The sequence below is a fragment of the Polyergus mexicanus genome, unplaced genomic scaffold (assembly GCF_030449975.1).
Source record: "Polyergus mexicanus isolate NDT 795.1 unplaced genomic scaffold, iyPolMexi1.0 SCAF_7, whole genome shotgun sequence".
NCBI lineage: Eukaryota > Metazoa > Arthropoda > Insecta > Hymenoptera > Formicidae > Polyergus > Polyergus mexicanus.
In genome coordinates this window covers 9,401,076-9,413,649 of record NW_027223327.1, presented here as the reverse complement: position 1 = coordinate 9,413,649, position 12,574 = coordinate 9,401,076, and the positions used below count along the sequence as shown (strand labels likewise).

At 38.9% G+C, this 12,574-nt stretch overlaps 1 protein-coding gene and 1 long non-coding RNA gene across 2 annotated transcripts; one reads left to right on the top strand and one right to left on the bottom strand.

Annotated features, from left to right (window-relative positions):
• Nucleotides 1-63: 63 nt before the first annotated feature.
• LOC138935054 (uncharacterized) lies at nucleotides 64-1,994 on the bottom strand. Its single transcript, XR_011447211.1, has 3 exons — nucleotides 1,938-1,994; nucleotides 1,107-1,180; nucleotides 64-456 (listed from the first exon to the last, which is right to left on the bottom strand). It is a non-coding gene; the product is annotated as an uncharacterized lncRNA (long non-coding RNA).
• A 353-nt stretch (nucleotides 1,995-2,347) lies between these two features.
• On the top strand, nucleotides 2,348-12,574 carry Htt (huntingtin). The gene is made up of 15 exons (XM_070298536.1): nucleotides 2,348-2,568; nucleotides 2,651-2,831; nucleotides 3,011-3,289; nucleotides 3,353-3,494; nucleotides 3,600-4,175; nucleotides 4,246-4,847; nucleotides 4,925-5,238; nucleotides 5,329-6,636; nucleotides 6,721-10,798; nucleotides 10,889-11,094; nucleotides 11,215-11,389; nucleotides 11,453-11,866; nucleotides 11,961-12,121; nucleotides 12,243-12,330; nucleotides 12,415-12,574. The coding sequence occupies exons 1-15, from the start codon at nucleotides 2,483-2,485 to the stop codon at nucleotides 12,511-12,513; spliced, it is 8,709 nt and encodes a 2,902-aa protein (XP_070154637.1). The 5' UTR covers nucleotides 2,348-2,482; the 3' UTR covers nucleotides 12,514-12,574.

Here is a 12,574-nt window from a genome sequence, read left to right as displayed (position 1 = left end):
GTCGCGAAAAGTCGAAAAAAGATGTGTGGAAAAAAAAAAGATCTACTTCGTATTTGACGACGTGTTTGTTATAATTATATAAGAGTCACCTTTTCTTTTTTTTCTCGAAATGAAATGCTATAAAATAGATCAATTCTTTCATGGATACGGAGTCTCCTGTTGCTTTTGTCCGATACGTTTTCATTCCACGAGAAGTATTAATTGGCGAAGGGCTCGGAGCAAGATTGGCGTAAAAAAAAAATCTCGCCATTCGTAAGATTCGTTTCTGGTACGATTTAAAATAAATCGTGCGAATTATAGAATCTTAATTTGTTTATAATTATATTTGATTTACTTTATTGTTTCATTTTAAGTTTATTTTATTGCTGCTCCGAACCGCTCGAACGTACTTCTTGTCCTCGATTCCTCGATGAACGTTCCCGTAAAAATATTGTATAATGCTTCGTATGCAAGTCCCTGTGAATCAAAAGACACAATCGCGCGCGAATACTGTTAATATTCTACTCTTACTACTTGATATTTATGTGCAACTTTTCGATTTTATTTGTCTCGATCCCTTTTAATAAATGAGTTTGTTAAAAATAAATTGATATTTTATTTATATTGCAATTTTCTTTTTCTGATTTTTAGTAGTAATATTATATTGAAATGTTGTAGAAGTATTATGTTAAGATAATATAGATAATACATTGCAAGATAGTTGTGTTCCGATAGTTTAACATGTATACGTTCGATATACAGCGATAAAGAATGAGAAGGTAAGTAATATATTAAATTATACAATTAATAAGAGAAAAAACAATTTCGGAATTTTTTTTTTTTTTAAATTGAGAGAGAAATAAATTTAATTTATATTCAAATATATCGATCTGCCTAAATATTGTAATAAAACAGTAATTTCTAATTTTTAATTATCTGCCAAAATATTACATCTATGTATTGTACTATGATATTGTATATACAATACACGGAATATTACATTATATGTATATGTATATTTTCCAAGGTATATTTAATATCTCGAAAAATAATTAATTGGCGTATGAAAATTTTCCTTTTATTAGATTTTTTTCCAAATAATAATAAATAAATAATAAATTATTCACCTCATGGTTATTCCGCCGTTACCAGTCATCATCGGTGATGATTGCAGCATCGAGTCGCTTCTTCGTGACACTCACTAGCAAAAATAATGAATTACAATTAATGTACTCGCCAAAACAATAAACTATTATTGCGATGTCGCTATAGATTAATCTTGCATGCTAACAAGCGTAACAATCATCGATATAGAATCACATAAATGGCGTATTTATTATAAAATTTGATTTTAATACATAACAATTATTGTAAATATATATAATATATCATAAGACAATGATTTATAATAAATTCTTATCACTACTTCTATCTATACTTGAATAAATGTAGCGCGCGAAATATTTTCTTCGATAGACAGCCGTCATCGCGATACGTTTAATCGCATGATCAAGTGAAATAATTGAGCGAATTAATCACTAATCAACACACACTTGTACATCATAATCGTGTTCAACGAGGTATTTATTTTCATGATCGCGTCTCAAAAATTAATGCGACGTCGCGCCGTATCGTTGACTTAATCAAGATACTCTGCGATTAATTCCTAAGCAAACTTTCGATAAGGATAACACTATAGCCATAATGTAAATTCGATTATAAATATATATACAAGGATAGACTCGTCTCAAGGCACAAATACTCGAAAGATGGATAGAATAAAAGTATATCCATAATGACCGACTATCTGATCCGAAAAAGACGCTTGACTTTTTATTCTTATAATTTCCGTCTAATATGCCATAAGATTATTAAATATTCTCACAATTTATTCGATAAAATAATTCTATTGCGTATTATCATGTCTATTTGGCTCGATTATCTCTTTGTTGGCTTACCTGTGCGGATTTTATCGAAGCTCGCAATTTCTGCGTCTGTACCAAGCGCCGTTTCCGCGGGAAAAGAGAAAGAAGCCGGACATAACGTCTTGAAATCAGCGCCAGTATTCCTTGTCTTGATTGGTCAAGCTTTGCAGTAGTAATTCGCGGATGTACCGAGCTGTCTCATTGGTGGAACCGTCAATAAGAAATCTTTGCTTCTGATTGGCCAATTAAACGTTACTTTATACCACGCATAAGATTTTCGAACGCATTCTCTTATTGACACATGGACACGTGGGTAGAATAATTTTTATTCCTTTTGCCCTGATTGGTCAATCAACATTATTTTACCCTATGGCCGTACAAGTCGTACGACTCGGAACTCGGAACAAACTTGTTAGTACGGTATCAGTCAGCATGTAGTAATGTGGTTTTACGATATGTCTGTCATGATCTGGCATGAATTTACTGTCAAAAATATAACAAAATGTTATTAGTCAATTACATTATTTGAGAAAGTTTTTCCGAGGAAGCTGGCAAAAATATTTTTAATTAAATACGAGATGGCTCATTTGAATAATATATTGAAAGCCGTGGAAACGTTAAATGCGCTACAAGAATCTGACATCTCGTCGGATTCCGGATCAAGGTATATAAACAATAAACGTTCTCTGACAGAAATCTATCAATATTACTCGATAAAAATAAATTTCTATACTTGAACACAATAGGAAAGAGAAGATATCGTGTTGCACGACTATTGTTGAAGGGATATGTTCGCCAACTGTCAGACAGAATCCCAAATTTCCACAAATTCTTACTGCTACCATTGAAACATTACTGGTATTGTGTAATGACAAAGAGTCGGATGTTAGGATGGTTGCGGATGAATCTCTTAATAAAATTATAAGGGTATAATTTATATTTTTTTTTAAATATTTACATGGCAGTGATTATTAAAAACTGTAACGAGATCAATATTCATGGCAAACGGCATATGGAAGTGTAATATAAGATATTAATCCTTAAAAATAATTGATATTGTGCAACATATATATATATACATATATATTATTTATTTTATGTATCAGGCAATGGTTGATAGTAACATCGTTAAGATTCAAATAGAGCTTTACAATGAAATAAAAAGAAATGGACCTGCACGTATATTAAGGGCTGCTCTATGGAGATTTGGCTTACTAAGTCACATGATACGTCCCTCAAGAGGTAAAGCTTACGTATCAAATCTTATACCGTGTATAGTAATCATTGCGCATCGATCTGAAGATACTGTAATTGAAACATTATCACAGTCGTTACCATTAATTTTCAAAGTGTTAGGACCTTTTATGACAGACAAGGATGTCAAGGTAAATACCTTTATATTATTAGAATTATACTAACGAGTTTTGAAAATATCAAATTTGTTTTAGAACTTGCTAAAAGCATTCTTTGAAAATATTTCCTCTCCTCAAGCAGCTTTTCGTAGGGCAGCAGCAAATATGATTTTGACAACATGTATAAATTGCAGAAAGCCACAGTTCTTTTTAAATTATGTATTAAATTATCTATTAGGTATAGTAAATACCTATATAAATTGTTATAAATATGCACATAAATATATTCATTTATTGATTTATTGATTTATTAAACTGGTATTTTTTTTTATTCCTATCACAGATATAATGATATCAACAAGAAATGCTGAAGATTATTCATCTACTATTATAGGCGGGTTCGGCTGCCTAAGAGTGATCTTACCTTACATATGTAAACCTTTAGAGCCTCAAGATGTTGAAACGCAACAGATAGATAGTCTATTACATATTTATGAATTGTGTCTGTATTACACAAAATGGCATTCCGATCATAATGTTGTAAATGCAGCTTTAGAGACCTTGGCGCAACTGTTAAAAATGCCTCCAAAGTCATTGGTATCCGTCTTATTGTCCTCAAAAGGCATAACTCAAAGCAAGATAATATTGAATCAGAATGCGTGCGCTCCTTCACTGGGTCAAATAAGTATTTCTAGTGCGAGTACCGCTTACGGCGGAAATTCCGATTCCATTTTGATGCACGAACCTGATGTTCCAGAGATTACTCCAAATATAGAAAAGTGGATTGCAGATACAGAAACGATTTTACCAGTTACGTCTAATCCACAAACACACAACGAATGTGGAGCGAGCGATGAGGTAGAGATGAAAGAGAAAATATCGGAAAGTTATTGCGGTCTGAAAATCGGAGCTATTAATAGTAAGAACAAATTTATATAAACGTAACTCGCATAATAATTTTACAAATATTAGCATTCAATGTTTTTTAGATGACGAAGTTGTGGAAGAAGGTAGCGATATCGAAAGCGAAATTGAAAAATCCGAGAAAATACCATATCCGAGCTTGCAAAGTGAACGGTCGAAAGAAGAAGATTACTCCGAAGAGGCCACTCTGTCTTTTGCTTCTCCTAAGAAATCTTCTTTAGATTTCGCATTATACGAAGCAGATGTCGGAAGTTTTACAGACTCGGATATGCCTGTTAAGTTTTGTTGCCGTTACCTAGTGTCATCTTTCTTGTTGGCGGGCAAACCTGGGCATTTAATATCGGATAAATTATTTCGTGTTAGCGTCAAATCTCTCGCTCTAACATGCGTGGGTTATATCTTGAAGCTTTACCCACATTTGTTTACCATGACTGTGGCCAAAAAATCAAGCTGCAATGAGACGAATCAATTGATTGCAGACATTTTGCTATTTGCCAATCATTCAGATCCCCAGATTAGGGGCAATGTAGCAATGATGATTGGAATCTTTTTGAAATCCGTATTTGTCCAGTATGGCGATTCTTTCGAGAACTTTGAAACGGAATGTTCAGTTCAGAAAGGACATAAAAGTATATTATTAGGAGACTTGATAAAATTACTTTTAAATGTGAGTTTATATATGGCTTTCTTTTAGAAACTGAGATATTTTCTTGAATTTTTAACTTACTTTTGTCAACTATATAGGGCCTGAATGATGATTCTGCAACAACTTGTCGTCAAACATTGGATGCGTTAAACCTCTGCTTATCAGAGTTACTAGATTCCGTCAGCAATGAGCATGGTCTTGCAATCTTGACTATATTGCCAAAACTTGTAAAAAATCCATATTTTCTGGTTAAAGTAAAATTAGTTGACTTGTTGAGTAAATTGTCTTATATTACAATAGAACACATAACAGGGCAATCGTTATTCCAAGAACACTTTATCGATGTTATAATAGCATTATTAGGCGACCAAGATCAACGAGTGAGACATGCCGCATCGGATGCCATTGTTAAGTAAGCCGTATTTACAAAGTTTTATCATATTTTATTAATCATATACAATACATTTTTGAATCGATTGATACTTTACATTTTTTTCTTCAGGAGTATCCCTTGTTTGTATTTTCGACATCCTCAAGAGGATACTGTTACGAGAAAGGCTACGCAATATACTCAACAATTTCTAAACACTGTAACATCAAGTATCTCAGAATTATCATCTTACCAAGAGAAACATAAGCCATTTGTGAACACGTCTGTCAAGCCCTTTGTATTTCTGAATCATTATAATGATGTAAATTATGAATCCAGTGTGGAATATTCTCTCTCTCATATAATTAACATTTTAACGGAAATATTAACGGTGCATTCCTCAAAATATCTCATTTATGGATGCTGCGAAACCCTCTTCTGCTTGAGCGAGACTTACCCGACGACGGTTTACGCGAGAGGATGGGATTGTATTCTAATGAAAACACTGCCGAAAAAATCTAAGAAGAGTAGTGATCGATCGGATACGAATGACATCAGTTTCGCGAACGAAATGATCTCATCTCCGGTGAGCAACAGTCTCTTATCATTGACGTTGCCCTTATTAACATCATCGACCATTAGCTTGGATTTGTCCACCCATCGACATCTGATCCTTCTCGCCGGCAATCTGGCCTCCGGATTGGCCGTCTGCAATTTTAAGATTGGCAGCGATTCGACGAAACTGTGGAATATGTGTAAAGACAGATACATGGAATTGTTATTAACGCACATCACGAGAGTTCTCAATATTTTCGTCCACGTCGTTGATGAGGTACAATTGATACAGGCCAGTACCAAGCCCGTGTTTTCATCTTTATCGTCCACGCAAACGTTGTCGCCCAAAAAGAAGATAGTGTCGGAGCAAAAGTCGAAAGAGAAGGGGGAGAAGATCAGTTTGAGAATTGGAAAAGAGCATATGGGAACATTCATCGGCGTATCACATTACATGAGAATATATGATATTCTGAAAGCGGCGCATTCCAATTATTTGGTCACTTTGCAGCACGATGCCAGCGAAATGTACGTTTCTCTATTGAACGCGATATTGGACGTTCTCTCTCAGATCCTCGAAATCGCGTCCGTCAACGAAGCAGGTAAAATAGCGGAGGAAGTGTTGTGTTATCTGAAAACTACCGTCGTATTATCGCCAACGGCAACTGTTCGATGCGTGCAACAATTGTTGAAATGCTTATTTGGTACAAACGTATGCGCACAATGGAGCGAGCTGGACATGCAAAAGAGTATGGATCGATGCGGTACGCTGCGAGATGACATTGGAGGTTTTTACAATCAGTGTTTTCAATATCCCGCTAGAGAAATGGCAAACACGATCAAATGCATCGGGAATAATTGCAGAGGTGAAAACGAGCCGGATACCGGGTAATTGTTATTCTGTTATCATACTTCAACTTTAACAATTGCAGTCACATAGGCTGATATATTATAATGTTTTTATTTTCACAGGTGGATAGGATTGTTACGCAGAAAAAGCGATCGAAAATTTTCGTCGGTTTTTAAGACTTTAGCGCGATCCTCGGATCAAAAGACGTCGGTGGCATCATTTATTCGGCTTTTCGAACCGATGGTTATCAAGTCTTTGAAACAATACACTGTTACGAGTAACATCGCGTTGCAATGCCAAGTTCTGATGTTGCTGAGTCAACTAGTTCAACTCAAGGTTAATTACTGTCTGCTAGATTCCGATAAGATATTCATCGGATTCGTGTTGAAGCAATTTGAATTTATCGAAGAGGGTCACGTACAACAGACCGAAGCTCTTTTGCCGAGGATATTTAATTTCTTGGTACACTTATCTTACGAGAAGAATCATTCGAAAGCAATAATAGGTATACCAAAGATAATTCAGTTATGTGACGGTTTGATGGCAAGCGGACAACCGGCGATCACGCATTGTATACCTGCTCTCGCGCCCGTTATTGAGGATATATTCCTTATTCGCAACGGAAGTTCGAGCGTGATCGAGCAACGGGAATTGGAAACAACGAGAGACGTGTTAATAGCCATGCTGCTACGTCTGGTAGAGTATCACGAAGTAGTCGAGCTTTTGGCGTTGTGTCTGGCCGAATCCAGATTCAGCGGTGATGGTAATGGCGAGGAGAAATGGCGAAGATGGTCCAGACTGACTATGGACACTGTGCTTCCGATATTGGCGGCCGGAAAACTCAAGATAGAATCCGAAAGGGCACACGTCGCGCTAGTGAAACTATTTGCAGCTGTCTCGCCCACGGTTTTCCGACCAGTGGATCCTCTCCTGAAGATACTGTTCACTGCGTCGATATCCATGACAGCTTCGAGTTTGAAACTAAAGCGATGGCTGGGCATGATCAACATTGTGCTGCTCTCGTTGATTTCTTGCGCGAAGGAGGAAGCTATGCTAGCGCGTCTCTTGGATCTTAATATAGATGTGGCAGACGTGTCGCATCTGTTTTTACCATACCAGTGCTCTGATTCCTCTTCCTCCTCCCACGAATGTTCTATGGATCCTTTGAATGTTTTGAGCATCCAATCGCGCCAAGTGCCACCTGAACATATATTCGCTAAATTCATATTCAAGGTGATCAACCTGATAAGCGCAAAGGTATTTAATCTGCTCGGTCTGGTGAATCACAAGTCTACGGATCCTTTTGTCGGTTTCGCCGATTATACGGCGGACGACAATTATTTGGTGCATCAGTTCGCGTTTTTCCTGCAATTGTGCATTCACATGTTCGAGTCCGGCAGTCATTGCAAAGTGGCGAATGCGACAATGCAAATGATTCAAGGTCGCAACGTATCCGACGAGGAGAAATTGCTCGTCGACGACTTAAACTGCTTGATGCTCGGCATCGGGAGAGTGTGTCCGACGGTGACGTGCCAGTGGGCTTATTTGATGATTCTGTTGGGGTACAACGAAATGTTCTTCTGGTCAAAAGTGTTGGGCAGCGAGAGTGCCGATTACATTGTCGCACACCCACAGTCAGGCGAGAAGAGAGTTACATGCGATTACATTAACGGTGGTATAAACATTCAGATTGTCAGAAGAGGAGGAATTATATTATTCTGCGACTATATATGCGAGAATCTCAATGACGTGGAACCGCTAACGTGGCTATTGGTTAATCATATAGAAGAAGCCGTAGACATCGCCGTCGAGTCTCCGGTAAGAGATCTGCTAACTACGGCCATACACAGAAACCCGGCGGCCAGCGGATTGTTAGTGCAAGCGATCGCGACCAAATGTACGAATTTATCGCGACCCAGTTTCATAAAGCGTCTGCTACAGTGTATCGAGGGTGCGCATCATTCGCAGAGTGGTGCGGTTATATTGACCTTGATACCGAGACTCTTATCCACCAAGTATCTCGCTTTATCGAGAATGGCGGCGAAAATTGCTAGCCGCAGAGTGGAGATACTATTGACCACCGGCGCAGAGGACGCAATCGATCAATTGTCGAAAGACGATCTCGTAAAGATTATGGATACTCTGCAGATCACCAAACTGGCCAGAAAACATGGCGGCTTGGTCAGCCTATTAAATAAGCTGGCCGTACAATGTTACGATTTGTCGCCATTGGAGCTCGACCAGTGCAGACCGTTTAATCCGTCCACCGTGAAGAGTATTCAGTTAGATCGGAATTGGTTCCTGTCGCAAGTAAGATTACGATGCTGTCACGCTAGCGCCGGCAACGATCTTATGGAATTAGCGCAGTTACTTAAGGACTTGGATTTCGACGATTGCTTGAGCGTTCTCTCTTGTAAAGAATTTAATTTGAAAATTTTGAAACATTGTATAATATTGGGTGCCAGACTTAGCGTCGAGAAATGCCAAGAGTTAGAATTCGGACAAGCGCAATACGAGAAGGATTTTCATTTTAACGCAAGTCCTTTGTACATCGCTGCCAAGCAGTGTTTGCTGGAGCACATTCACTATATCTGCGATCTCGTACCGAGACCGCATCAAATTTACAATCCGGAGGCGGAAGGGAATAGCAGTGGGAAGGAACTGAAATACGCTGCTAGATTTTCCGAACTGCTGAGCGACGCTCTGTATTGGAAGATTTTGTTCACGATAATCCCAACCGTCAATATTTACATGAAAACATTACCGAAACTGGCCAAGTACAATGTAGCGAAAATCGATGTGAGATTCGAGGAGGATATCGCCAAGTTTTCCATGTTGTGTCTTGAGCTAGCGCATTGGATGATTTATTCTGATAGGCGAAATGTTCGTAGATTGAAGCCGCATGATATGGATCTCGCGCTGAGTTGTGCAGCCGAAATTTTGAGACACGCCGCTCCGAGTAAAATTTTTGGAGACAGCGCACGTTACACCTGGGTCTGTTCCGCGGCGATCTCTTTGACTAGAGTCATGGAAAATATATTGACGACCATGGATCCTTTACCGGTTGTGGATTCGCAGGCGTTAGAATCGGCTCTCCGAGACGACGACACGAAGGATTACGCTCGGGCGTGTATCCAAATGGCATCAATAGTAGCTTGGCTTGAAAAGCGTCAGGTAGAAGGCTTCTCCACAAGGGACATTCCGCCGTACTTGTTTAACACAATAAAATCGCTTGTCGTTAACATAAGTCGGCAGCCGTTGGTGAACTCTTATATTCTGACACCTCCGTTGGTATGGAAACGCGGCTCAGGTCATAATGTCGGCTCGGGTCCTACTAAGTGCTACTTTCCGCTGTTGTCGTCTGAGTCCAATCTTCTGCAAGAGGTGGATATTCTAGAGCAATTTATTTATCGGGTAAATTTACTGGGCTGGATCTCGAGGTCGCAATTCGAGGAGATCTGGATGGCGTTCTTAAGCGTTCTCAACTTTCCACAGAACGAGAACACGTCCAAGGAAGACGTAGCGGCTTTGATTCAAGCGAGCGGTTTAGCGGTTCAAGCAATAACAAGATTGCTGTTACAGACGTTGTTGCTGCCGTGTCCCGGCAATCCCGATGCCAGTATTCTGATTCATCATCCAAGAGATCCGCAGCTCTCCGTTCACAAAGTCAGTTCTCAGAAACTGTATGCAATACAGGAGTTACTCCTGTGGAAGTACGAGTATATGAATAACGCGGAAAGTAAAAACAGTTTAAGATTGGACCACATATTCCGCAGGGGAAACGTAGAGAGAACCGCAATGACATCCGACAGATTCACGTATAGCCAATTGTCGGTCTCCTACTTATGGTCATTGTGCAATTTATACGAGGACAAATTGAACGCTTCCGTTCTTGACTTAAAGAACAGGAGAAACGACGCACTGATGTCCGCGTCGCTTGATCTAGATTCGTGCCTGCGTTTCCTGATTGAGCACTACACCATTTGGATGTCACCGCAGGCCAAGACACCGGTACAATTGTTGACGGAGATCGTTAAATCTATTCTGGCAATCTCGGAACTTTTTTTGGAGAGATCGCAGTATCAATGGATGTTGGATGTCTGTCTGGAAATCTCAAGGATACATCCGACAGAGAACGCGATTCTACATCAATATCTGGCTATTTCTATATGTAAAGCCGCTGCAGTTTTAACGCCATTGGTGGGGCTTTATCCAAGAATTTTTAACCATATAATGAAGATATAGAAATCGTTTTTAACTAATATATTGTCTCTTCTATTATTTCTCTAGGATTTGGATACCTTGGATAAGGTGAGACGCATAATGGATATTAATTTAAAGTCTGGATTCCTAGCATCCAGAATTTCCGCACTTCACGGCTCTCTGTATCTGCTACAAAGCGCAGTACTGACCAAGTGCGAGGAAACGATGAATATTATACATCCTTTAGCTATCGAATATATACAGAAGCACATTGATTCGCAAGACTCAAATAGGTAATTTCATGAAATCCAATTTAATTTTTATTAGTAAGAGGATATGGAAGATATTTGTTCATATATTTAATATAATCTTTTTCTTTTATCTTGTAAGTCATTGTTGTGCTTCATGTATAGCATTTCAAGTCAAAGCGAAGAGCATCAGGGAATAATGTGGGCTTTGGTGTTTTTCTTATTGGAACATGCGGAGGATACGCCGCCGGACGCGGAAGCACCGGCCGTGTTGGAATTAGTTCTTTCTCTAGTCACGTCTCAGAATCTCTCTTACGGTTTGCATCAAATGTTGCTGCAGGTACGTTACTTATGGCGCCTCGATGAAACGTTTACACAATACACTGCCTATTCGTCTCGACAGGGTCTCGAGAGACTCGTGGCAACGAAGAGCGTAGTTGGCAAGGTTGCTGAGCAGATTGTCAAGATCGCGATAGACCGGCTGAAGCAACCGAGCCCATTGCAGGCGCTACCGGCGCTGCAGCTTCTACTGACGTGCATGTATACAGAGGCAGCCGATCGATTGAATCGCCCCGGTGTCGAAGAACCGTTGCCGGATGTAGAGCCAGAGACACTAGTCCGATCCATAGAGCGTATATCTGCGATATTCGACAAGATCCGCAAAGGTCATCCCATGGAAGTGGAGGTGCTGTGCACGATTCTGTCGAGCGTTCTCGGTGATTTCTTCCCGCCGTCGGAGATCCTGACAAAGGTCATAGGGGAATTTCTGTCTCCGCAACAACCGCATCCGAGATTACTTTCTGCCGTTGTCTTTAAAGTTTGTAAATCGCAATCAAATGATACTTATATATATTATCGAACAACGAAATAAGAAATGAATATAAATTCTTCGATCTAATTTTGTGATCCAGGTCTGCGAGAAAGCGTGTACCTGCACGGAAATGGAGCTTCTTCAAGACTGGGTGGTTTTCAGTTTACCAAATTTTATTCAGAGCTTGCCAATGGCGATGTCGACTTGGTGTTTGTCCTGTTTCTTTATAAGCGCATCGACGAATCATTGGTTAAGAGCTTTGTATCCTTTTAACGTAATTATAAATTTTTAAAAATTGAGAGAATGAGGAAAAGGAATTTTGTACTTTCATAAAATTGTTGTAAAGTAGAAATAACGTGATTCCTTAGCTATAATATGGCAGGTTTCCGTACGTTCAATCGAGAATAGGAAAGTATGAGTATGAAGATAAGAAGATGTTGTGTATAGCTGCTTCAGACTTTTATCACAAGGTATAGATTAATATTTCTTAATTTATATGCATATACACTCTTATATTTATCATCTATTTTATTTATCGCATCAATTGATTTCAGCTATCTAAGGAGTCGCAGAAAAAAGCGTTTGTCGAGAGTTTCGAAGCAGCTGCTAAGGAACCTGGGACCCCATTCAGTGATATTCTAGCATCTTTTTAATTGATATTAATCATACAATGTTGTGAGAGAAATGTTCTATAAAATATCAAATCCGAACTGT